A 27020-nucleotide genomic window follows, 5' to 3' on the forward strand; every position below is an offset into this window, starting at 1 on the left:
TGATGACGTACATGGGTTTGAAGTGAATCCTATAATCAGCCTTCATTTTCAGGAGTGACTTAGGATTTTGGCTGCCCATCTGAAAAGGATCTAATTTCTTTTATAGAAATTATTGAAACATTCACCATCTGAACCTGTAAAGACCCCCACAGGGTGTATCTAATCACTGAATCACTCACAGTCTTCGGTTACTTCAGATAATTTAGGTCCACCACCTTTAAAGACTTGCACTTCTGTTTCACAGGTTTCCTTTGGTTTTGAATATATCCATCATGACCACCTTTAAAGTAATTAAAACTCTGTAGTAATAGAAAATCTTTCAGGCAGGCAATTGTTTTGCTATTGGGGGAATCATTTTAATAATATAAATTATATTTTATTTATTGCACTCATTTTTCACGCAGAATTATTGCTATGCTTAAGGTATGACATCAATGGAATAGATCATTACCATGGAAAAATGTCTCCCTTATTTTCATACAGAAAGATGAGAACTCATGCAGTTATAAAACAAATAAATGCTAAAATGTAGACAAAAGCATTGTTCTCCAGTCAGATGGCATTAGTTCTGAGAAAAAGGTCTCTGCAGGTATATCAAATATCTTGTATGCATGTAGTAATTTGGATGGTGCAGCAAGTAAGGTAAAAGTTGAATCTCGTGCCATTGTGGAACTGCTGCTCTCCTATTTCGAAGAATGAAAGAACCTGTCCAGCTATTCATCTAACTGAAAAACATATTGCCCATGAAGATAAAATTCTCTTTAATTTGGTATGTCTTAAATGGTTTTTTAGTCTGTGATTAGCAGTTAAATTCAGCTATTTGGCAGTCTAAGTGATTATCAGGTGCTCCTTTCAGATTCTATTTAGCCTTTGTCTCAGCTTTGTGAGGGTATTTGGTGCTTGGTTAGTGCAACAAGCACTTTCTAGATGGCTTCTTACTACAAGCAGCATGATGATTTTAGTCAGAGAACTTCCCTCAGTGCAGATGTTTTTTCAGGGTGTTTTGAACACTTAATACAGTCAAGGTTAGTCTCTTGTCTAAGCATTATTAATACATATGTAGGAAGAAAACAAGGAAGAGAGAAGGAAACATTCACTGCAGGATGAAACAATCTTTAATATGCTGTAAATACCTTCTCTGGTGTACATAAATATATATATATTACTGTGAGCAATCTGTAGGATATCGACATCCATTTTTATCTAGCTAGATATTTTTCCATAGGAATCTATATAAATGCATGTATCTTAAGCATATTCTAAGTATAATCTCCTGTACTTGCCTTTGCAGACAAAATTATCAACATTTTAATGTAAGATGCTGGAAGCAGTTATTTGGGGCAGGCAATAGTGAGCGCAGTAGGATTACTGAGTAACTATTTTCCTCTCTTAGACCCTGTAAGAGGGAGAGAAAAAGCAGAAAACAGGAACAGCTTAACTCACCAAAAAAATCAAACCACTGCATTGCCCTCCTAGCCACTGAACGTTTTCGAACATAAGACCGAAGATTGCATGAGTGCAAGAAAGACTCCCTGCTCTCTCTACAATCACAAGCTGTGGACTATGCAAAAAAGAAAGAAAAAAAAAAAAAAAAGCTCAGGTTTACCCCAGCATCGGAGCCAGTAGAAGTCAGAGCAGGTAGAGAAGTGTAGGGAACGGAGAGAGAGGGAAGGGTTAAAGGCATTATCGCAGCCATTAGAGGGAAAAGTTGAAGCAGTACAAGCACAGTAGAGTTCTCTCTCTTCCCCCCTCCCCCCTTCTCTCCCCCACTCCCCTCTTCTCGAGCTGTATCAGTGTGTAGGGAGGGCAGTCATCACGCCATCCTGAGCAGCAAGAGCTGACGTTGGCCGAAGCTGCCAGGTAGCTGAAAAAAGGCACAGAAGGCAGCTGATACCCACTTTTCAACGGTTTGTTTGTTTTTTTTTGTGTGTTTTTTGTTTTTTTTTTTTTTTAGTCTGAATCTGGACTTCAAGCAACACAGCGCCTGAGACGGCTCATCTGAACCACACTATATTGCAATACTCCCTCTTCCCAAAGAAAAAGACTCCACTGAGTAGCAGAATGCTGCCAGTGTTGCAGCTAGGGCTACAATACAGAGCCTTTTTGTAACATCTCTCTGTTCACGTATTTAGAGATACATACACACACTCATATATCAATTCTTCCTTTTTTGAGGGCACCTTTGGCTTTTATTACCCTGATGTGACTTCTTCTTCGTCTTGGAATGATGGGGATCTTTCTAGCTTATGTTGGATTCATTTTCTTTTCAGTTATGTATATTCAACAAGGACTTTCTACCCAAGGTAAGATCACTTATTGTCAAATCCGTGTGTATGTTTTTCAATGCTAAAACAGACTGAGAACAGGATTAGGGGGAGGAGGATAAGAGGAAAAGGAGACTAAAAGGAAAAAAGCACACAGTGGGTAGGAGATGAAGACACCAGGCATCAGGCTTACACTTAGGTTAAATATTGTCTTTAAATAGGAACAGAAGTGAGAAGTTTTCCCAAAGTGGGAATAAAACAGGCTTCCGTTACTTGGTTGCAAAGGGGGAAATAAGAGACACCTCTCAGAAGAGTAAAGGACTGTTGGTGAATGGACATACATGTGTTTGGGTAGTGTATGTCTGTGTATGTGCATGTATGCATACAATAAACACCTACCCGTGCGTGCATAATTATCGCATTCAGACCAAGTATCAGGTGGGTAAATCTACTGCCTCTCTCAAAACATTGATCCTCCTTTAGTGCTGCCTCCCCTTTCCTCTCCTATCTTCCTGCAATACTTAGACCTTCATTTCGAGTCTGTGACTATCTGTATTCCCCCCCCCAAAAAAAAAAGGGGGTAATAGAAAAAAGGGGAGAAAAAGACAAAATCTACTTCTTTAAAGCCCTCCCCCCCCCCCCCCCCCCCCCGTCTCCATGCTTCCTCCCTCCCCGCCTAAAGGCGCGCCTTTGCATTTCAAGCAGCTCCAGCGCTGCAGGAGCCTGTTGTTTGGGATCAGGAGGCGGCTGCGACGCTGTTAGCACCATGGACAGATCGCGCGGGGGAGACCCCTGCTCCCGCCGTTCCCTGCCGGCAGCTCCCGCTGCTGCGCGCGGCGGTGCGATCGCGGGAGGATGCCGACAGCATCCCCCTACGCGACCCCACACCGCTCGCACGCACTGGCCAGGAGGATAGGGAACGGACAAACTAGCGAAAACAACCCCAACCAACCAAACTTACAAGCCCCGAATACACAAAATGCAGAGTTCTCAGTTTAACCCGATGACTAGCAACCGCTGGCTGGGTGGGCGGCGGCGGAGGAAGAAGGGTGAGGGAGGTGGGCAGAAAAAGGGGCACCGTAAACCACAAAGCTAGTAGCTTTGCTAAATATCTGTTGCCAAGCACAAATCTAAAAGGAGAAAGAAGTAACACAGGCTACTAAATTATCCCACCAGTTCCAGGTTAGCTAGGAAGACTAGATAAAGAGCAAGAAAGAGGGGAGGAGACAATGAGCAATATTTCCTTCCCATCATAATACATTCTAGTCAGTCTGTAATGATGCATAACAGAAAGCAACATTGCAAGGTCTTTCCAAATTTTTCCCTTTTTGAAACACAGGTTTTATTTATTGTGTTGTTTGTCTGTAGCCCCCCTCACTTGACTATCATGTTTCGTTATGCTGCACATCTTTAAAGTGAGTTATAAGAAAGGATGATACTGGTGCCCTGAACTGTGTCCCTCAGGATTAGTGTTTAAACCTAGCAGTGCTACACTGAAATGGGTAGATCCTGTTTGTCAAAGAACTGGGATACAAAGGTGAAGGTTAGCTCTAGGAAGTGCCTACCAGGGCTGAGAAACACAAGATGTATTGCTCCTTGGTCTGATTATGTAGGCAGAGGTTCTCAGAAAGAGTAACTAACTCACGTAAAGCCTTTGAAATCGGCATTTTGATGAGTGGTTGTGACCTGTGCCTCAGAAGAGTGCCCGTTCCATAAGCTATGTCAGCCGGCTGTGGAAGGTTTAACAATTTGCACGTCTCCAGCTCAGCCCTACAAAATACAATAAATCAGTCTGATCTCCTTTTTCCTCTCCCAGATTGGTCTTGCACAAAATCCCTCAGTGAGTCCAGTGAAATACTGCATTCTGCCCAAGGGTATTTGGACCTAATTACATGAAACTTTACTAGCCTATGGGAGCAACCAGGGCGGTCTACAGCATTTCCCACAAGCAGAGCTTAGACTGTAAAGAAGGCAGATTTGTGCATAAGGGCACAAGCTGTTTATGAGAGAAACCCGGGGAGGGGGGGGGGGGAAGAATGAACAATGTGTGGAGAAACTGGAAAATCAGAAAAGAGGGGCAATGAGAAAAGAGATAAATTAATTTGAAACAGAGAAAGGAGAAAAAAGCAACACAAAAATCAGAGAATAAACAATGAGTGGCGTGAGGAGATCCCAACATGTTATGCATTTGTTTTGCAGCAAAATTCACTGAGTTTCCCCGAAATGTCACTGCCACTGAAGGGCAGAATGTGGAGATGTCTTGTGCTTTCCAAAGTGGCTCCGCTTCAGTGTACCTTGAAATTCAGTGGTGGTTTCTGAGGGCGGCTGAGGACCAAGAGGCTGGAGCTGAGGTGACAGGCACTCAGGTACTGATCTTCTGCTGTGGGATTCCCAAACCACCCAGGGAATGAGTGCCATGGGAGAAAGGGTGGAGATGGAAGGAGAGAAGGGGGGAGAGAAGGAGGAAGCAGAGGGAGGTTCTGGATCTCCCCAGGGACTTAATTTTGACCATGAACTAGCAGCACAAAAACCTGCAGAGAAAAATACCCACCTCAAGGGACAGTGCCTTTGGTGCCTGTCACTCTCGGGATGCAGCTTAGGGATGTTCACAAAACCTCATGGATTTCCAAAGTCTAATTTTTTTTTTTCTCTGTTTCATTTTCCTTTCGGAAAGCAGCTGTTCAGAGACTGCTCCTAGTGGGATTTTTTTTCATCTCCCAAATGGCAAGATCCTACACGTGCCCTCCAATTTACAGCTGGTGCAGCCAAGTTGGCAGCCCTAACTCTGCGTGCAGCTGCCACAGGAAGGCACACATTTGGGAGCGGAGGGGGGGAAACAATGCCCCAAAGAAGAAGATAAAACCCATACAACAGCGCAATTTCAGCCTTCCGAGTGGCCAAAGGGGGCCATGTGCGCTTACACCGTCACCCAGGGCAGTTCCTCCCTTCCCCTTCTGCCAGGGTCTCGGAGCTCAGCAGCCCCAATGAAGCCGGGTGCGAGGCGGGTCCGTCCGTAGGTCTGTGCCCCGCTTGCCGCGCTCCCTGGGGTGCCCAGCTGCCCGCGCCCCTCCCCAGCCCGGCGCGGCCCGCAGGGGGCACACGCGGCGCGCCCACCGCTCGCAGCGCTGCTTGGCAGGGCGGGGGGTGCGGGTCGGCGTGGTCCCCAGCAGGGGGCTGGCTACCGACGGCGCGCTGCTCTCCCTACAGGTGGAGCTCCTGCCCGAGCGGGACCTGGACAGCGACGGCACCAAGATCAGCGTAAGTGGCGGCGCAAGGCGCGGGCACCCCCGTCCGCCGGGCCGGCCCTGCCGGAGGCGCATCCCACCCCAGGCGCTGCCGGCGGCCACCCCGGAGCAGGCACGGCTGGGTACGGCGAGGGTGGTCCCGTCCTCCCTCCCCCCGGGCATCCCCTCCCCACACTCACCGGATGCTGAAGCCGAAGGGTGACTCCTTTCTCAGCTCCTTCCACGCCGGCCCCGGCAGAGGGTACCAATCCTGCCCTAAGAAGCCTTCCCCTCCTTGAGACTCCGTGCATGAAGCGAGGTCCAGGCAGACCTTCAGAAGGCTCTTGCTTCCATCCCAGGAAGCAGCCAGTCTGCACCCGTCCTTATACTTCCTGTTTCCATTTACCCTTGGTGACTGCTGAGCCCGTCGTATCGTGCCAAAGCTGGGTTTAAGGCTGGAATTTGGTCATGAAGCTGTGCTTCCCTTCAGTGGAGTTTCCAAGTGTTTAAACGGGTGCTTTCCCAGGTTCATATCGGCTGGCAGAAAAAAGCTCATAAAGTCTTTGGACAAGACCTCCCCACTGGGAGGTCTCCACTTTTGGCCACTGAAACTGTTTCTTAGGGAAGTGGGGTTCTGACAGCATAGTTACCAATATGATGTTTCAAAGTTAAGTTAGAAAGCTGTCTCAACAAAATTAGGAGCAACGTTGCTCCAACCCTTGTCCAGGGGAAGGATGCCTTACTCAGCAGACCTGTACTGTGTGCCAGGTACAGCCATAGCCAGCCCCTGACTTCAGCAGAGTTCAGACCCTCTTCCCTCTGCATCCTAACTAATGTATGGTGGTGAGGTCTTGGTGTGGTGCTTACTGCAGTGGAAAGACACAGATAATTGGCAGATAGTGTAGCATGGGTATTCCTTTATCAACCCACAGGGGTTTTCTCTTTCTCAGACACAATCCCTTCAGAAGTGCCTTTTAGCTACAGCCAAAGAAGTACCAGCAAAGCTTAAACAAGTGACAGAGGTGAAAAATTTATGTTAAATCCTTTGCTGTTTTTTGATGCCAGCAAATAATTAACCAAGTAATTACATTGGCTCGAAGTGCAGCTAGGTGTAGCTGAAGGGCATTTATAAGAGAGAATTTGAGTACATGATATTCAAAATGATACATAATCTAGCCATACTTAGATTTCCTATGATACTTTTCACCATACACTAGAAACTATTTGTGTTGTCAACTGTATCTTCAGTTCCGTTAGTAGACTATGTTACAAATGAGGCCCACATGTGGTCTTTGGATACTATTCCACTAGATGTAGTACTGTAAGCCAATTAATTCCTTATCAATACTGGCCGTTCAAAATTACAATAGCAATCCATGAGGTCTGTGACTCAGTACAAGTTGTAAAGCTTGTCCCATCCTTCAACTGAAAAATCTCTCTCATTATGTATGGTAGTAATTCATGAGGGGGTATTTAGCCAGTGTTTTTATAAGCTAACATTTTATTTTTGCAATTAAAAAAAGTCAACATTAGGTTGACAATCTACACTTGTTACAAATGTAGCCTTCCTTTTTTTCCTCCTTGAAGGCAAACACAGAGTCTCCATTAGTACTACTGGGAAGTATCTTCATGAAGAGGGGAGCAAAATTTAAGTGCATTTCATAAATTCTTTACAGAACTGGTAAAATATACTAAATGAGGTTTTAAGCTGTGCTGAAATACACTGCTTCTACTGGTTTTAAGTGATAATTAGGAATAAATTGAAAACATGCATACATGCTGACCGCAAATTTCTAAATTCCTAAAACAAATTCTGTTTTTCATTAGTGTTACGCAACACGGTTAACTTAGCAGATATTGCAGTGGAGCAAATTAGCGTAGGATATGACCTAAAGATCCTCCTTCCATTCATATGAACTTTCTTTAATCCTTTTGCAGAATATGAACAGTTCAGTAGAGATATATTATTATTGAATATGGTTTAAATAACTGTCCAGCACGTTCCATGTAATTATTATTGCATATGTTATGCCTGAAAGTATGCAATCCATACTTCCAACTCAGTTTGCCAAGTATAAATTTCGAGCTGGATAAAACACAACAGGCTGTAAAGTCCATCCAGTACCTTAAAGCAATAATATATTCACAATTATTACTCTTCAATTTATCAAGCAGGCAGAATAGGTGCTTTGCCAACACTGGTGACTGCAGCATACCAAGCTAGCAGAAGCAATATGTTGTATAATCACCAATAGCACTTGCCTAGTTTCAGTTGAACAGTTCTCCATTTTCATGGTCTACCATATACGCATCACTCTGATGTTTCCTCATTGCCTGTCAGTGATAAAACACAAAGCCACATTTACATCCATAAACATGTAATGGTGGATGTAAACTGGGTTCAGGAGTTCTTCAAAGCTGGTTTTCTGTCCCAGTAAATCCCTTTTAACTGGCTTCCTGTGGGGCAAGAGATATTCATCCATATAGAGAGTAATAAACAATTAATTAAATATAAATTCTCTGAAGTGATGAACATACAGAAAGGAGTATGTGTTACCTTCCCTAATGAATCTTAATAGCTATCATGAATTTCTGGATGCATAATTTACTCATGTGTATTTTAATTATGTGAGACAAAAATAAGTTATGTTACCCTCAAATATTAAAAGCAATTAAAAATAAATCAGGAGTTATTTTAGCTGACAACTTTTAAAATGATCTTGAATATGTGCTACTTGAATATGTGCTGCAGAAATATGTGACTTCTAATAAACATGCACCTCTATAGATGAGACAAAAGGAACTACCTGGCACAAGATGTCTTGTTATAGTTAATAAACAAGAAATACCATAGGTACACGCCTGAATGAGACAAACTGAATGTCAAAGATCAGTTTCATTGTAGTGGAGACTACAAGCTAATCCAAGAAATTGTTATTAAGGAAGTTTAAATATTGGCCAACATTTCCAACAAAACTGTTAATGCACAAGTCCAAAAGCTGAATTATTCAATAAAGTGAACTAATTGAAAGGTTTAACTGATGAAGTGCACAGATATTACATTTATGTAAGAAAGCTAATGAAGTGTCTTCATGAGCTTAAGTAATTAATTGGAATGAACATGGTAGTTTGGATTGTTTGTCTGATGCCAATTAGCCTTTCAGAGCAAATCATCTGAACAGTTTTAGAAACAAAGACATCACACCTCCTCCTAGATACAAATAATCATGCTCATCCCTGATGCAACTTCCCTGCAGTAAGCACAATCACACCACTGATTAATTTGGCACTACATTGGTAGAGTCTTTCCAGAGAACAACACCTGACAACATGTTTGTTTGTTTGTTCTCCTGGCAAATTTGCAGACAGTGAAAGTACAAGGGAATGACATCTCCCACAAGCTTCAGATTTCAAAAGTGAGGAAAAAGGATGAAGGCTTGTATGAGTGCAGGGTGACCGATGCCAACTATGGAGACCTTCAGGAATACAAGGCCCAGGCGTTTCTCAAAGTCAATGCTAACAGCCACTCTCGGCGAATGCAAGCCTTTGAGGCATCTCCAATGTGGTTGCAAGACATGAAACCTCGCAAAAACATCTCAGCAGCTGTTCCAAGTAGCATCCATAACTCTGCCAATCAGCGTGTGCGTGCCACCTCCAGCCCTGAAGCAGCAGCCAAAATTCCCAAACAAAGTCCACAATCAGGTATGGTAAAGCATTTTGAGCTTTCATTTGATTGCTTTCCGGCATGTAGAAGGAGGCTAACTCAACAAGGTAACCAGGAATTGTGACTAGAAGAGTGTGGTGGTCATTTATTCCTCCTTCTTTCTGGCTCTATTCTTCCTGCTATCTCCTTACTTCCTAAAACCTGAAGAATAAGCTTCTGGGCAGAAACAGCAAAAAGCCTTAAATTCCTATACGTGGATTTTATCTCTACTGGCTTTATCCACCTAAGTTTAGCTTTTAAATCAAAGCTTAGCTTCCCTGTAGTGTGTGTAGAAACAGAGGAGCATGTCAGTGAATGACTCATCTTAAGATGGCTATGCATGATAAATGAAATAAAACTCCCATTCAGAATTGTTTCTTCATAAGTTAATTTACACCAGTCACCTAACACCTATCTCTCACATCTGGCAAAATTAATCTACTTCTAGTAACAATCCTACTTCCATAAGGAATTTGACTTCTAAATCTAAGCAGATCTTAGATATACCAGATTGTTTCTCCCTTGTATAGGCCTTAGAAAGATCATGGGCTCCTCAGAGAACGTGCCCTTCTCATCTTCAGCTGCTTGACCATTAGCTTTGAATCATGTATCGAAATGTCCGTGCCTCAATTATTTGTCACGTAGAGACTAGCATACTATTCATTTCGTTTGAGAGATTTTGTACAACACTGTATAAATAACCTGCAGTCAATATAAGTCTGAGTTTTCTACATTGGTACAGTAAAATTCACAGTTATGTGAAGGTACGTGAATATACAGGAGGTGCAGATGTTGATCACTGCATGACTGCAATAGAGAGATGCACAGGATAAAAAACTAAGACGTTGTAAATACTCAAAAATTCTCTGGAAAACAAACTGTGCAGGTTTAAGGGTTTCTGGATCACTTCTGCTTACACTGAAGGCCCAATATAAGGCAGATCAGAACCGAGCTGAATATATATAATGGAAACTAACCTTGTTTGTTCTGATGCATCATTTATCTGCTAGCAAATGCCATCTCATCAAAACCAAACCTGGGAATACAACAAATTTCACAGCACACCTATTGTAAAAATCACTTCAATCTTGCAGGCATACTATTAGAAAAACATTTTGATAAGGAAAATACATTTCTTTACGGATTGGAGCACTATGATTATTCATATAAAAATTCTTATTGGTACTAGAAAAGATGATGCACATACCACCACTATTTTACCTCTGCATAGTTTTCAAATTTATTTATAAGTTACATTCGGTTCTGTTTCCCTGAAATGAAGCCACTTTCATTTTTTAGCTCTTTCAAAAATGTTTAAGCTGTTAGAAGAAAAGTATCTCAATTGATTTAAAATCATCTTTCTACTATGACTTTCCTTTTAGAGAAATGTATATATTGCTTATTTTCCATTGGGCTCATACATTTCAAAGTAGCAGACTTTTCTGTAAAGTGAAAACTCTGGTTTCTCTTCAGTTCTATGTGAAATTAATTAAAATAGTCACAAGTTTATGAAATATGTACCTATAGACTATACTGCATTGCAGCCAAAGTGTGCACACAACAGGTAATCCACTAAATCACTTTGGATATATAACTGAATCCATAATATTGTTTATGTCTTTATTTCAAACAATATCTTGACTGATTGCTGGACATTTGTTACTTGAGAGGTAATAGGTTATTACATGGAAAGGTCCCTGTAAAAAAAAAAAAAAAGAAATCATAGAAAAACTTAATCTGTAATTTTTTTCCTTGAGCAAAGATTACTGCAGATGAAGTACAGAGAAACCAAATCATAAATTATTTTAAAATTAAACAGATTAAAACATAGTTTATTAATTCATTTGTTTTACTGTGAAGCACAGATTAATGCTGCATTCAACAGAGGTGAAGCTCATCTACTGAGGAAAAAAGTGTGTACCAAGAATCTATATTAGGCTTAATTTCAATTTAATGGTCACTTGTTACACAGTAATTATTGGTGGTAGTTTGATGAGCATCAGTTTAACTCTTGAGAACCAGGATTCACTTTCCTTTCTCCTTGAGAAAATCTGGTCTTAATTTTCCAGCTTTGGTGAGATCTGGATTTTCACTCCATTTTATACTCACTCTACACCAATAGAAATACCCACAGGAGCAAAAGGCAGTGAGGATTTTTAGCTCTATTTAACTCTGAGGAGCAACTTCAGCTAAGAAAGGGAAGATATCAGTTGTGAGACGTCAGAAAAGCAGAGAGAGGAGGTGTCATAGCCTATAACAGTCTTTCATTTTATGATACCACGAATCAACACAGTCTCCTTATACTGTCAAATGAGAAACTCTTCCCTTCTTCAAAATCATGCTAAGTATATGCATGTGCACAAGACTGCTGTGTGATTGCATTACATGTAAGCAATGTATCCATCCAGTCTAGAACACAGAAACATGGTTAAACACAAATTTATTACTGTTAACCACATTTCTATTTGACAGACATACGGGGTGATTGTGATGTGTTTGTTTATGTTGAGTAATACATTGATTTCAGCAATACCGTTTGATGAGAAAAATACTATTAACCATGGGTAATTGTATCAAATATTCTCCAATATTAGAGAGCTAGTGTATAGTTATTGGCAAGCAATAATTTTTACTTCCACGCTCACAGACTACTGCAGAATACATTTACAGCAAAGGGAAACATGACACTGCAAAATTATTTGAATATCTGTATTCAGCTATTTTTTAAGAACTCGGCTACTGATATAAGATTGGCTCTGATTATATGAATATTTTGTTCCCAAAATTTAGTGTTGTAGGTTGCACTCTGCTTAAATCCTTCAATCCTCAAGCACACCACAGAATTTCACTTCTTTCTTAACGATATTTAATAGGTTGTTTAGAAAAGCAGTTTACAGCCACTGCCATTTAAAAATATCAGCATTTCCCAACTGAACAGATATTTCTGCCATTCTCTTTTACATAAAAGTAAGAATATCTATGATAGCTATGAGGGAGCTACATAGCCAGGGCTGATGAAGTGATGTGAGGTCCATAAAGCGTTTTGTGCTGCTCTGAAAAATGCTGTGTGACTGTAAGAGGTATTTGTTATTGTTAGCTTAATCCAATATGGGAAGAAAGAGGTAAAGAGAATATCTCCCACAGACAATCTTCAGATAATATACTGAGAGGCACTGAATGTATACCTCAAAGTCAAAGAAGTCAGGAAAGAAAAAGTCAAAGCTAACATAGCTTGACCCTTTCATTTCATATTCATGGGCTGCAGTAGATGAAGTAAGCCATCACATCTTAAGAGGAATCTAAGTAATTTGACAGGCTAATCTACATATATCCAGAAAATGTCCTATGTAGGTGGAGTGACAGACATTTGTCCCTGCATAATTCATAGCAATGTATCTTAGTCCAAAGGGGAAAGTACAGAGTTCTCACAGAGCCTTGTAACTCTTAAGCAATGTTGCAATTAACTGAGGTGCAAGAATTCCAGTAAAAGGAAGCTAAATAATCTACAGGCAGGCTGTACCAAATCTCACTGTTTCATGGATATAAATCTAGACAAACTTTGCTACCTTCATTCAAGTCACTCAACTTTATAGCAACACAAAAGGCTGCAGAATTTGGTGTGCTGAGAATGTGTATAACCCCCAAACTCATCCTGTTCTGCCAATGCTCTGTTAAAGCGCTCAAAGCTGTTAGTTGATTTGCAGACTCAAGATCAGGTTCAGAGAACTCAAGAAGAATTAGCTCCAAATGAAGAAGTGACATTAGGTTAATTTTCTGACCTCCTGCACACAGACTCCACATTTCCAGCAACTTTTTGTTCTTTCCTGTTGTAACAAATTCAACTATTAACGCAGCTACGTGCCAAAACTGTTCTTGTGATGGTAGCAAAGTTGCAGTGAGTGACTTGAACTGGAGCATAAAGGAGAAGGTGTCCCTTACCTAAGACAGAACAACCAGGATTCTTGGCATCATAAATCATGCTGAGAAGCTGAATATCAGGTATGAAAACAAAAGAAGAGGATGAAAACATATTTCTTCAGTCTGGTGATCCTGATAAACCAATGACATTCCTTCCTGCCTCTATTATTAATTATCTACAGAGTCCAGGAATATTTTATCAGCTTACTGTAAGCACAAATTTTATGTCCAGTTTGGAATCATATGGAATATAAAGCAACTTCTGTGATTTGTTTGCTTTTGGTTTGTTTTTTTTTGTTTGGTCTTTTTTTTAATTGCTCTTTTATGTTACTTTTCCTCTTAAAGCGAAGGGACAAAAAGTCTGCTCTAGCCTGCACTATGTCAACAGCCAACATTTCTTCTTTCTTCACTAAGAGAAAGACTTTATCTTTTGTGGCTGCTGTTTCTGAAACCATGTGGCTGGGAGCCACTAACAGTGATTGTTGAACAACAAACATTCAAGTCTCTATTTCATTAGGACTACATTAAAGCAAAAAACAAATGATGGTTTTGTTCTTCTTGTTCTGAACCTTATCCAGCCATCCTCAGAAATTCTATCAAAAGGTGATGCAAGGTCTATCCCATGTTGCACCTGTGTACACTATAATCTCTGTTCTTACTTGAAATTTACACTTTGGTTCTCTCATCCTGCTACAAAGCCACTTCACTTTTTTAGCTTCTCTGAAATAATGGAATAAATTCTTCCCATGGTAATTGGTGTAGCCCTATCAACCAGTTAGTTGTTGACCTTGAAACAGTAAGCATCTTCTGAAAAGTGCTAATGTGCTCCAAGTAACTTTGTTGACAAAACCAGGTCTTAACAGCAGCTAAACCCATTTTTTTTAGTCCAGGATTTCCAACACAGGATGAACTCACTACTGCCCTATGTTTCATTCAAAAAGCCTATATCTTAGTTTCTTATATGTGTGTACTTACTGATAGAACCAAACACATACAAGTATTTAATATCCCGTTCCTAGTGTTTAGTAAAACTGAACTGGTTTTGGTGGATCTGCAGTTCTAACTCCCATCACAAGCAAAATGGTATCTATTTTTTGTAACCATCCTTCGCTGCCATTGCTAACGACTGATAGTACACCACTGTCACCTTTCTATTATTTTCTTTTCCTCTTACAAAAATACAGCTTGAGGAACTAAGAACAGAAAACGCTCGCCAAACAATATGTGTTCATTTTTGGTGTTCTACAAGTTTTAACATCTCAATCCCACATGCTCATGCTAGACAAGGTATGCTTAGTTTGAAACATCTCTGAAATCAGAGGTATTATTTTCATCCTTAGTTATGCCCATGGTGAAGCATGAATACTGAATCATAGAAGAAAATCACGGTCTTCTCAGATTTTGAAATAATCATGGATTCTGTCCTTAAACTTACATCTCCCCTGTAAATCGTATTCCTGTAAAAGTAATGGTGTTTGGAAAAAAATGTTGAATAACCTTAGCTAATCATAAGTAGGGGTAAGAGGGAATTTGAGAAAGCAAGTAATGGCAAATTAGAAACAGCCTACTACAGGAAGAGGGACTCCATGGCAGATTTCCATTTTCAGAATTCAAACATAGCCTGAACTACTCTTGAGCAGTTGCTTTTTCAGATACAGTACAGGTTAGATGCATGAAAACATGGAAAACTGTCTTTGGATACTACACTACATATTTGGCTCCTATGAAACCAGTCCAGAAACAGTGAGGACAGACACAGCAGGAACTAAATGCACAAAGTTAAGGAACTCATTTTACCTCTTCTCCATCTACATTGTTGTTTATCTAGACACATGTATGTTAAGATCTTTTTTTCTTTTAGTAACCTTATCAGTATATTTTGCTGTCCATCTGCTACTGCTGCACATGCGCTTAATTATGTCTTTTTTTTTGTATTAGCTGTTTAAAAACAGCTAAAATATGAACCTTTCAGACTCACCTTACCTTTAGAACAAAAGTGGTATATAAAGATCTGGTAGGGGACCCCACAGGAGTTTCCTGAGTAGCTGATTCATAGTCATTCTGTTCTACATGCCCAATATAACTTTCTTAGGTAATTAACCACTGGAAAGACTGCAGATGGGCCACACAGTAAAGAAAGAGAAGAAAGGAAAGGAAGGAAAGAAAAATGGAAGAGAGAAAAAAAGCTGTTTATGAGTTGTTTGTCAGCTCACCCAAATTGTTTTTCACTGCTACACTATGAGGTAGCTTGTCCTTGGTAATCAGAGGTTGAAGCATACGTGGCAGGGCCTGCTTTTGAAATAACTGATGGGATTTTCTTGTTTCAAAACACAACCCATTTGTTAATTGACACCTATAGAGCAAATCAGAGGACATTTTCACCTGTTTCTCAAATGTGACGCAGGAAGTTTCCTTCTATGGTGCCTTAACTTCATTATGAAAATATTTTGCATCACACAGTGAGTAGAATTATCTGCTGATTGGAATGGAAACAATTCTGCTGAAGCCAAAAGAATGGCATTCATTTACAATAGCAAAAAAATTTGGCTCAAGCATGAGGATGAAGATTAATTCTCCTCTGCTCAGAAAGTGAAAGTGAATTAAAAGAAGAATCTAAGCTTCACCCAGTTTGTACTCCCTGAAGAAGTTTCTGACAGTGAAGCTGTCTGGGAGCAGAATGAAGGGAAGAAAAATACCTGAAAGCTTCTATTTTCAGCTCATTCGGATTCAGGGACATTCTTGGTTGTGAATTTTGTTGCTTCAGGGTTTCTGTGTGCTTTTCCTTTAACTTGGATCAACTTCTTTCTAGTCTTTATCTCTGAAATCTTAGGCTGGACTACCTAGACGGCTCAACACTCTTAGTATTTTCTTATTCTCTGGACAGGGGTTTGCCATTTGATTAAGTAATTCATGATCTTCAAAGATATTCCAGACACATTACTTCCTTTACAGCCACAGTAATAATCAATTAATCCTGCTTTGCTGATGATAATGCCAGATGTCATTTGTAGAGCAGCAGATGATCTTCCTAGTTGCCTTGTGAAGAAAAGACTGCCTCAAACCCTTCATTTTACCAGATTGTAAGGAAGTTGCATCATACTTTTCGGCAGTGCAACTTGCTATCCTGCCTGTATGGGGGTGATCCAGTCTGATCCAACTCAGTGAAATTCATCCCCCCACCTACTAACAAATGCTGCTGTGTTGGAACAAAGCTACCTAATGTGCTGAGGACAATAAAAATGTGAAAGCTGCCACAGCCAGTATTCCTAGTGCATCATGCATATGATTTATGTGCTCACCAACAGCAACAAAAATACAGATAGCAAATCTGGATGCTATTTCTGCTGCCAGTCCTATTTCTACTGTTATTCCCTCAGATACTGCTGTTGCCTGTACCACTGACAGAGGCTTTTGGCCACCAAACCACAACTGTAGGGCTGTGATAACTATAATAGTGACTTCTACATGATTACAGAAGATGGTGTATCCATCTCCAGTTTATTCTGTGCAAGTGAAAAAAGAGTTAAAAAGGCAAGATATTTTGTCAGGGAGCAATAATAAATCTGTTATGAAGCCAAGAACTAGCAGTAGGTCTTGCAGAGAGCTATATATTCAGATAGTTCAAAGCCCTTTAGTAGAATAATACTGTTTGAGAATATAGCTACATTGCATTGTGCTTGTCTGAAACTCTGCCAAAATAACAGGTCGATTACCTACTTTGTACTCTTGAATTATTCACATGCATACAATATGTACTGATCAGCGACCATCTTATATTTGAATAGTCTTTGAACAACGATTAATGACATTCCATGATGATGATTGATCACACGTCTCAGAAGTATGATGAGAAAGGTAAAAAGATCTGAAATCAAAGTAGAAAAATTGAACCATATAGAATGTGAAGGAGATAGAATTAATACAGGATTTGGCACAAATACTTAAAACTTCCTTCTCACAATCCACCATTTTAAAACTAGTACACTGTGGCTGTAGGGGTGATAACATTGTTTTTTGTTTTTTTTTTTTTTTGGTGTAGCAAGGATGAAAGCTCTGACTTGTGAAATCTGCTTTAGCTCTAATAGTTTAAAATGTTGCCCACCCAAAGTCCCTGTCTTGTCCCAGTCAGAAGGAAATAGGTTCCTGGTTGAACATTAAATTAAAATTCTATGACATAAGCCTCTATAAAATAAACCTCTATGACAGCTGATAAACTAAACCATTGGGTTGTTATATTGACAAAAAAATGGCATGGGGTTTGCTGATATCACTCCTACTATTTGGGGGGTTAATTTTCATAAGAGGGTGTCGTAGAGAGATGGAAGAACTATCATTTTAAACTGCTCCAGCTCAATCATTAAGAGCTCGTGATTCATAGCCCTTAGACAGAGGTATGTTCTGTTTTTCAGATGCATTGTTTTAATCTCTGTAACGACTGCATTATCCACTGGGCAAACAAAGGATCAGAAGAATGGTCCCTGACTCAAAACACTTACCATCTAGGAATCAGACAGAAGAAAATATCCAGTCAAATGGGTGCAGATAAATGGGAGCTTAGCTGAGTTCCATGAAAATACATTTTATATAAATGATAAAAATAGATCAGGTTGACCGTATATCAAGCATAAGCTTAAGCTGTGTAAGATGTGAAAAGAGAGAAGAGGATTGAACATCTCATGCTGAAATATTTACAAAGAATTATAATTTTCCTTCTTTTTATATTATAATACCCCTCTCTGTGTATGTTTTTATTGGTATGACAGTGCTGTTGAAGATGATAGAGTAATATAAAGTATCATCCCACTTAAGATTTTTTTCTGATAGATGAAAAGATGAACAGGATGCCAAAAGCACCAGAAGAAAAAGACAAGTTGGGTTCTATTTTTCTTCAAATGAAACTCTTGTTGCAACTTTATGGTATCTTTCAGAAATGGCTCTGTTAAGTTTAATTACAATGTGGCATATATCAAATATGAACACATTTATACATACTGCAAGAATGCTGATCAATTTGCATGGAGCCATACTTAGTTCCAACGGCAGAAGCAAGTTACTCACAAAAGGGTCAATTCAAGAATTTTTGTTAACAGCCCAAGTTTCTACCTTAATTCAGATGGGTACAACTTTATGCAGGTAAATAGATGAGGATTTATAATCACAGGACAGTCACACAGAAAAAAAAGAATTTGCTTTGGAATCAGGCATTTCACACAGATAAATAGAAATTCATCAGTTTCTGTATTTTCCTGCCACACATTAAAAAAGAAGGTAAGATATTTTATCTGCGGTTTGTAGGAATAGGGAAAGAGAGAAATGTGCCCAGTGCTGATAAGACCAGTCATAAAGCACACTGCTACTGGTTCTCAATACCAATTAACCAATTTAGGGCCTGCATTTTCTTGAGCTTGCCTTCCAATCCCCTCAGCTCTTAGCTGTTGCAATGTTGGACTGCTTCTCATGCTATTTTTATTTAAATAGCCAACACTGGTGTTTTATAGACTATTTGCAAACATCTCTCTTAGCAACTCTTTTCCCAGAAAAGTACTCTCTCACTGAAATAGAATCAGCTGAAGTCAATGCATTACTTATACACATAAAAAGATACTCAGTGTAAAAAACCCCAACCAACCAACCAACCACACACAAATAAACCCACAAATAAACAAACAAAAAAACTTCAAAACTTTGCAGGCTCAAACATCAACTAAGGGAGGAGGAGAATTAGGATATTTGCTACAAATGTCTGATGCCTGAACATTTGTAACTGTGAGACCCAAGTAGGCAGAATGTCATTCTAAGAAAAGAAAGTCTGTCAGGGAAGTTTGAGTATTAAGACAAAAAAGCTTCCATAGTATAATAAATGTATAATTATGGAAGTAGTCATAGTTTTACAGCCACTAAACAATACAGAGACATCAAGAACTCACTATATCCTTGGCTGAACACATGAAATTTGAAGTAGCTGAGTGCAAAACAGAAGTTTTAAGCTACTAGAGGGAGGAATATGCTTCTGGGTATATCTAAAGCTGAACTCTGTGTACCTTAGGTTAAAAAATCATTTTAACTCTGATATGCTCATGCATATCACCTGCAGAGACAAGTCAACTATATTTAATTTCACCAAATAGGCACTTAACTTACTGCTACTTTACTACTCTAAACTTGTTTATGAGAGCATCACATGAAAATGCTAGGTACATTAGAATTTCAGAAGCTGTTTTTTTTCAGAATAGTCTGTCCAGATAGCTAGACTCACTCTCAGTCCAAAATAGCCTAAATAAGTTTCCAAGAAGCATAAACATTTGAACAAAACTCAAAATCACTGCTTGGAAAATGAGTAACACTCATGAAGCCAAGGCAAAACTGTAACAAGATTTCCTAATCAAGCTAATATGTAAAACGTTACTTAGCCCTGAACCACTTACTAACACAATTTAAACAAAGCTAGAGATGAAAGTAGAAGGAAATGCACTGATGACAATGGAAATTGTGAATTACAAAATAAATGGCATCATACAAGAATGCAAAAATTGCCATGGAGGTGTAGTAAGCCAACTACACTATGAAGTTCATCTTCCTGAAAAACTGTATTCAAACTATGCAGTGATTTTTTACTATTTTAATCAGAAGAGTATGAAAATCTATAAATGTTGGTGCACTTCCCATTTACCATTCTTGCCTGTTCAAGGTTAAATGATGACAGGGTCCGGTCATTTTGATGATTTCATTTTCATCTTTGAGAATGATGGCAGAGATAATTTTAGCTCCTTTATAATGCATGATGTCCCAATTAAGAAGTCTGGTTCTAGTCAAGTGTTTAATGAATTAAGAGCTGGACAAGAGCACTGTTTGAAGAACTACAAAGAAACCCATGGCTCTCAGATATGCTGCAGAGGAAGAAAAGATTTAAATGTTTCCTTAGGTATGTGTTGACGTAAACGATGCTATAGAAAGTGGCCTGAATGTAAAATCCCATGTTTGTTCATACCAGTGCACCCATAATTATCCTTTTGTCCATCTTGACATTGTGAAACTGCAGGAAATCAAAGTCTCACTCTTCTTTCTCCCTTCATACCCTATTATCCCTGTATAGATTTATTATGTCTTGTCCTGCATCACTGCCTGAAGCCAAGTATCATTTTACTACATGCTGCCTGTGTTTGAACTCTCCTCAGGTTTTTCCTTTCCCAAGTATTTCCATCTCAAGTTTGTGTTAGAAAGTGGCTTTAGGTGTAGGATACGGCAAGTTAAAGGCTGTAACTTGGGTTAGCCCAGAAACAGCTTCAGGAACTCTGAGCTCAGTAGCTCAAAACTCCAGCAGAAGTCTCTCCTCTACTCAGGTTTGGAAAGTTGCCACTTTCTTTTGCACCATGACAGGACTGAATACCTCAGTTCAACTGGGCACCTAACCTACTGAAAGCTAGGGGATAACCATCCATCTGGGATCCCATCCCTCTTCCACCTCTGTTCTTCTGTACATCACTGGCAAAAAAGTAACACACAGCAGATGACCAGAGCTGCATTCTGGATCCAAAGTATAAGTAGACTTCAGGGAAATTCAATGCACATTTATTCTAAATTTCCATCAATTTGGATGGAATAGTTTTCTTCCAAAATGTAAAAAATAATCCCAAACAAAACAAAACAACAAAAAAAACCACCAAAAAACCCAAAACAGAAAACCCACAAAAAAAAAAAAACAACACCCAAAAAAAAACCACACAAAAACCAACCAACACCCCCCCCAAAAACAGAAAGAAAAAAATAAACAAAACAACAACAACAAACCAAACCAAACCAAACCAACCAAACAAACAAAACAACATGAAAGCCAGAACTTTTCTTCTGGTAAGATGAATTTCTTTGCCCTGTTTGGCATGTTTGCCAAAGACAATTCACACTATTTTAGGCTGACTACCGTACAGCCAATGAAAAAAAAGTAAAAGTCTAAGCAAAACTGCTTACCTTAGGAGGCTTGCATATGCTACTTACTGCTCATCTTTTGTCATTCAGTTCCCCAAAATCAAACACAGGTGATAGAACCTTAAATTACACAAGTCAATCCCCTGAAGAAGTAAAAGGGGATCTTACCTTTGTGGAAGGGAAATTTTCTTCTTGAGTGTGTGTATATATTCCAGCAATATAGAAGAGCTATAGGAAACACTGATTTCTTCATTTAGAGGAATAAAAGTGATAGTACTTGGGAGACCAGAGAGGAAGAATCTATTTATTTAAGAAAGACCTGTGAAAGAAGTATTCAAATCAAACTTTAAATAAAATCAACCATACTTGGTTTCATCTGTTTTTATGGATGCAAAACTGCAAACGTCTTCCAATAAATCTTATAGTTCATTAATATACCCAGTAAAATTAAGGCAGGTATTTCATTAATTTTTACTTACTTTACATGGAAATAACACAAAATTATGATTTCATGTGATTTCTGCAGTGGCGGACAAGGAGGCTAGTTCAAATCTAACTCTAAAAGCAAATCTGAGTGTTGCAAAATAGCAAACCAGGTATTAAAGATGGAAAATATCAGCACAAATTCCTGAAAAATAAAATTTTAAAGCTTTCAATGCCCCTGTGCTTTTAGAAACCAGTTTTACAGCAAAATCAACTCATATTCAGCAGAAGCAGAATATATACCCCCCATATATATGCAAGGCTATTTTGACATCATATGATACATAAAGAGAATATAGGACAGTCTTTTGTGTGACTGGTTGTATTTCTGCTATACTGGTCAGCATAAAACAGGGACTTTACTAGGCATTAGTCTTCCATTGTGATCAGTGTCTTACTTATTATAGGAAACTCATGGATACCCTCACTAAACTTAAACGTTTATTAAAATATTAAAGCAGTGTTTTTGAATTCACAGGTTTATTATGTTATTTATGTGAAAATACACTACTCATTGTAAGCATAACTGTAAGAATTAATGCAGTTTTCAGGCAAGTATTGAGGCTCAGAAGCATGCAGAGAATAGCTTTTTCATCAGTTAGGTTTTGCTAATAGCTTCTTGCTTTATTTTGTACTTTGATGCTCTAAAATTAATCTCATTAACAGAACAAAATTGATGTTTAGCTATTTGGTACAGACACTATCAGCCATGAAATCTGGTTCAACATCTGTGAGACAAATTATTTTATTAGATGACAGTCTTCCAATACCTAAAACAGGGCCTAAAAGTAATCTGGAGAGGGACTTTTTACAAGCGTGTATAGGGACCGCACAAGGAGAAATGAATTTAAACTGAAAGAGGGGAGATTTAGATTAGACATTAGGAGAAAGATCTTCACTATCAGGGAGGTAAGGCACTGGCACATATTGCCCATAAGAGCTGTGGCTGTCCCGTCCCTCGCAGTGTTCAAGGCCAGGCTGGATGGCACTTTGAGCAACCTGGTCTAGTGGAAGGTGTCCCTGCGCATGTCAGGGGGGTTGGAACAAAATGATTTTTAAGGTCTCTTCCAATCCAAACCATTCTATGATTCTATGATCATCTTAAACACTTAGATCACAATTATTTTTCACTATTGTTTTATCTATGTTTTTCTAGCATTTAAGTAAATCATGTATTTGAATAAATCACAAAGAGCTTAATATCGTTAACTACCCTTTCATGCTGCTGCACAAAACTTATCTTGTGATCACATGTTTGGCAACACGGAATTTGTTTGCAGGAGAAGGTTGAGTATTTAATTAATATTTGCTCTTTTGGATATATGTCAGTGGCAGGAAACAAAAGACAACACATGGGAATTTGTATCTCACAGGAAGCATTTAACTGGATGCCAGTGCTGACAGGTCAAAATATGAAAATCCTTGACCCATATATAAAAACAATATATGTATACGTATTACTGCTGTTCGTCCAGGTTACTGTCTTTGAGGCTAACATAGCTTAATCCAGTGTTACTGACCTGCAGTAAAATTTCTTTTAGTTCTCGTTATGTTAATTAAAAGATAATGTTAGAAATGGTGGGGAAATGAGTAATTGATTTAGCAAATACACAGCCAGATCAACAGATTTTTACTTATATTACTGTACTCACTGTTACAGTGATACTGTTTAAGTTCTGGTCAGAAATGTACACCAAAACCGCATATGCATGAAATGTCTGAATGTGGATAATTTGTGGCTTTGAGACATTTGGGTTCTGATCTGTCCTTTGCTTCACATTTGAGTCTAAAAATAGTGAAACTAAATCTTTCATTTAAACACCTTATAAGTTTTAGATTCACAGTCAAAATGGAAAATTCTGCCTATTTCTGGTCATTTATCCTTTATCAAGATGAAAACCAAAATAATAGAGTATGAGCAGATATGACAGAATACAAAAAAGGCAAAAAAAACCCTAAAAAGGCTGTTTTTTGCTTTGCTATGTTATTATTCTTCATTTGCAGCTTTCACCCATACAAAATCTGAAGAAATACTTGGGTTCATGAAAGAAAAAATACAATTCTTTTACATATCTCCAGAAAAAAAGAAACCTAAATATATTTAAACTTCAACTATATTTCATAATGAATCACTGAAAAGATGAGGGTGCACTTCATCGTATATGTCACTGTAGAACATGCAATTATAACATATGCCCTGAATTGGAGGAAAGTCATGATTTATGCAGAACCTGAACATTATAAATAAAAAGGCTTCATGTTTATGCAATATATGACCCCTAATTTGGAAAGCTACAGATTGACATACTGAAAAAAAAAAAGACAAACCAAAATAAATATTTGCTTTGCCTGCAAATGTTATGGTGCTGCTTTTCCCACTGCAAAATAGTTTGTCAAACCTATTTTGTATCATACTGTTTCTCTTCCAGACATTACAGCTTTCAAATTCTCAAATTATAATGCCATTAACAGTTTAAAAAGCTCTTATAAAAATATCCTTGAGACTCTACTGAGTGTTCATCCTTATTTGTGTTGTACATATTTTGTGCAGAGGAAATGGGTCTCCAAAGACCTCTTTGGAATTATCTTGAGCAGTGTATTTCTCTAGTTCAATCAAAAAAAAAAAAAAAATTTAAATGAGATAAACCAAGTGAAAATAATTCAATACATCATTAAATTATCTAACTCTAACAAGGATTCTAACCAAGTTCTGCTAACTTAGGGAAAGAAAAGCCTTTTTAAAAATGTGACAAATGACAAATGTTACATCTTGTGTAAAACAGAGAACAAAACTATGCTGCAGTATAACCAAACACAGAAATTAAACTCAACCTTTGGGGCAAGATTATAAACATTATCTGTATGAGAACAACCCACAGCAAGAAGTTACAATAAATTTGCTGATGACCTAATGCAGAACAAGTGTTTTGAGAAGCCCAGCAAACTACTGAAGTGTAGGACAGGTAGGGTATCATTGTCAGATGGCTAAGAGAAAAGTAGGCTTCCCACTCCTGCCTGCGTTCAGTAGGAACAAAGTTCACAGGTCCCTTGGACTTATTTGAAAATCTTAGCAATGTCTTTGAGACATGTTTCCATTTAAATGTTAATATTCATTTAGAAATTCAGTTCACACATGGATAATTGAAATATCACTGTTGCTTAGAAGTTCTTGTGTATGTGACAGAAGACTTAAGAGTCTTTTATGGCAACTACTGTGTATGCAATGTCTCAAACCATGTATTTGCAAAATGAAGCAGTGTTCAGAGAATTGGGATTTAGTTTAATCCCCATTTTTGAAGGGAAAAAATTACCAAAGACAGGAACAGAAATACTTCTTGCTACACTTACAAACATTGTTAGCAGATACAGAGAAATGATGTACAAGTGTTGTACAAAACATCTGAAAACTTTTAAAACAATGAGCATTTGCATTGAGTTCTTTTTGTTTTCATTGTGTATATTCTTGATGAGATGATAAATGTGCTTATTGGGGTTGCAGTGGAATCCTTCATTCAGTTTAATATAAAATTCTTTACAAAAACAGCTTATACATGTTTAATAGTTTTTTTAAAACATAACCAGTTGTTAAAAGTCCAGCATTATTATGGACTGCTTATAACACCATTATCACTTTGTTATAGAATTGATGCCTGTACCCATCAATAACACTCATTCTTTTCAAGTATACAACACAGCTATAAAATCTATTCATCATACATTAACCTGTTATAATTTGAACTTTTATTCATACTGTAACCAAATTAAATTTATGGTTTTCACCTCAAGTAGTATGTATAAATTCTGAATGTAATTCTTTATGATATAGGGAGTTATCAGGTGCTGAGACTTGGTATGTAAGACATCTAAATAGCTATATCCTTGGTGTGCAAACATTTGAGTTTAATTAGTTTAGTTCTAAATGTTTTTATTTCGACAACATCGTTAATATAAAGTCATGGGTTTAGAAATAATGATATGTACCATTGTTTTCATAGCTTTCTGAAAAGAAAAAAAAATCTATGAAAACATAATTTCTCAACAATAGTCCAAACTCCTTAGCAATCTGTTTCCCCCTTGTAAATAGCACAGCCATTTGCCAGTATCTCCTCTGTTTTACAAGAAAATATTCTAGCCTGTAGATGACATTTTTGTTAGCAGCTGATGTGATGCTGGAAATGATTTTGTAAAGAACACTCTGAGGTGGAAGGTATTTGAGTTTGTTCCTCTTGGTATATATGTTTTTTCTGGATAATGTTTTAAAAGACAAAAAACAAAAGCAAAACAAAAAAAAAACCTCCCTGGGACTGAAATATTTTGTATGTGTTGTTATTTGCAGTGCATGCCAAGACATTCATGGGCACCAGAGCCAACCTGGCAAGCTAATTAAATATATAAATGTATGTGTTTAAAACAGCCTTATAAGGAGCATTGGAAATCTGCAAGATGAGCGAATATCTTATAACTTCTTCCGCAGGTGCGAGGATAGCTACAAGCCATGGACTTTCTGTCCTGCTTCTTGTTTGTGGCTTTGTGAAGGGTGCTTTGCTTTAATCTAAAAGTGCTGACTTTTTCCAATATCACTTTCTCTTCTTAAAGCAAAGAGCAAATCGCCTGTAAAATCCATGGAGCGGACAGCAAAGTTGACCCTAACCTCCAACCACCACTCTGCACCCAATGTACTCTAAATCTCTACACAAGGAGCACCTTCTTCAGGAAGTACAAACAAAATTACTAAATAAATAAAATAAATACATATTATAAAAAGAAGAGGATACCACATGTTTTCTTGATATATCTTATTTTCTTTTGTGTATCACTGATCTTTCATTTTAAGAGAACTGGTGTGATGTAATCAAGCATTTTGTAACAGCAAGACTTAGTTTCCTTTTCTTTTGGCAAGGAGAAGCCTCATCCTTGACTTCTCAGGGGTTGGCCTGTGAGTTATCAGTATTACAAAATTAATTATGGATGACATTTAGTTTCCTACACTGAAAGAACTGTTCCAGCCTGGAAGCAAATACAGGCCAAACAATGAAACAAAACATTGTGGTTTAAACATCAACACGAATAAGACACCCCACAAACTTTATCAAAAAGCCTTTTGGTTTTTCATTTTTGCTTTTTTTTTTCATGAGGAATAAGGAGGAGAAAAAAAGCCAATCTACAAAGCAGCTAAGCAGACTAGAGGATGTCCTTTCTGAAAACAAATTAGGCTATTTTTCTTTAGATTCCTTTTTGTTTCTATTATTATTATCATTTTTATCCTGTGATGTTTTTTCCTATATTTTGTTTGTTTCTTGTTCACTGGGGGCAACTACTGACTTAGGCCAACCCCTGATGATTGCGCGGAGGTTTATATATATATAGATATATATACATACATCTTTTTGTTTTTTTTGGTGTGTGTTCTATATTTCAGTGTGTTTTCTCTAATTTTGCAACTCCTGTATATGCAAAACTAACTTAAATTCTGTAAATTGCTTACAGTCTGTGTGATATAACTTC

The 27020-nt window shown here is 38.3% G+C and overlaps 1 protein-coding gene across 3 annotated transcripts; it reads left to right on the top strand.

Moving 5' to 3' along the window:
* Positions 1 to 1640: 1640 nt before the first annotated feature.
* On the top strand, positions 1641 to 26294 carry VSTM2A (V-set and transmembrane domain containing 2A). Of its 3 annotated transcripts, none has more exons than XM_057428849.1 (5): positions 1641 to 2303; positions 4464 to 4630; positions 5472 to 5522; positions 8854 to 9190; positions 25852 to 25989. In XM_057428849.1, the coding sequence occupies exons 1-5, from the start codon at positions 2225 to 2227 to the stop codon at positions 25896 to 25898; spliced, it is 681 nt and encodes a 226-aa protein (XP_057284832.1). In that variant the 5' UTR covers positions 1641 to 2224; the 3' UTR covers positions 25899 to 25989. The 3 variants fall into 3 exon arrangements, with proteins under 3 accessions (XP_057284832.1, XP_057284831.1, XP_057284830.1); XM_057428848.1 differs by lacking the exon at positions 25852 to 25989 and adding an exon at positions 25990 to 26294 and having other exon boundaries at positions 1642 to 2303; XM_057428847.1 differs by lacking the exon at positions 25852 to 25989 and adding an exon at positions 26112 to 26294 and having other exon boundaries at positions 1645 to 2303.
* Positions 26295 to 27020: the final 726 nt, after the last annotated feature.

This window comes from Pezoporus wallicus, unplaced genomic scaffold (genome assembly GCF_028554395.1).
Source record: "Pezoporus wallicus isolate ANWC-B61680 ecotype Strahan unplaced genomic scaffold, APGP_CSIRO_Pwel_v1 contig_6658, whole genome shotgun sequence".
NCBI lineage: Eukaryota > Metazoa > Chordata > Aves > Psittaciformes > Psittacidae > Pezoporus > Pezoporus wallicus.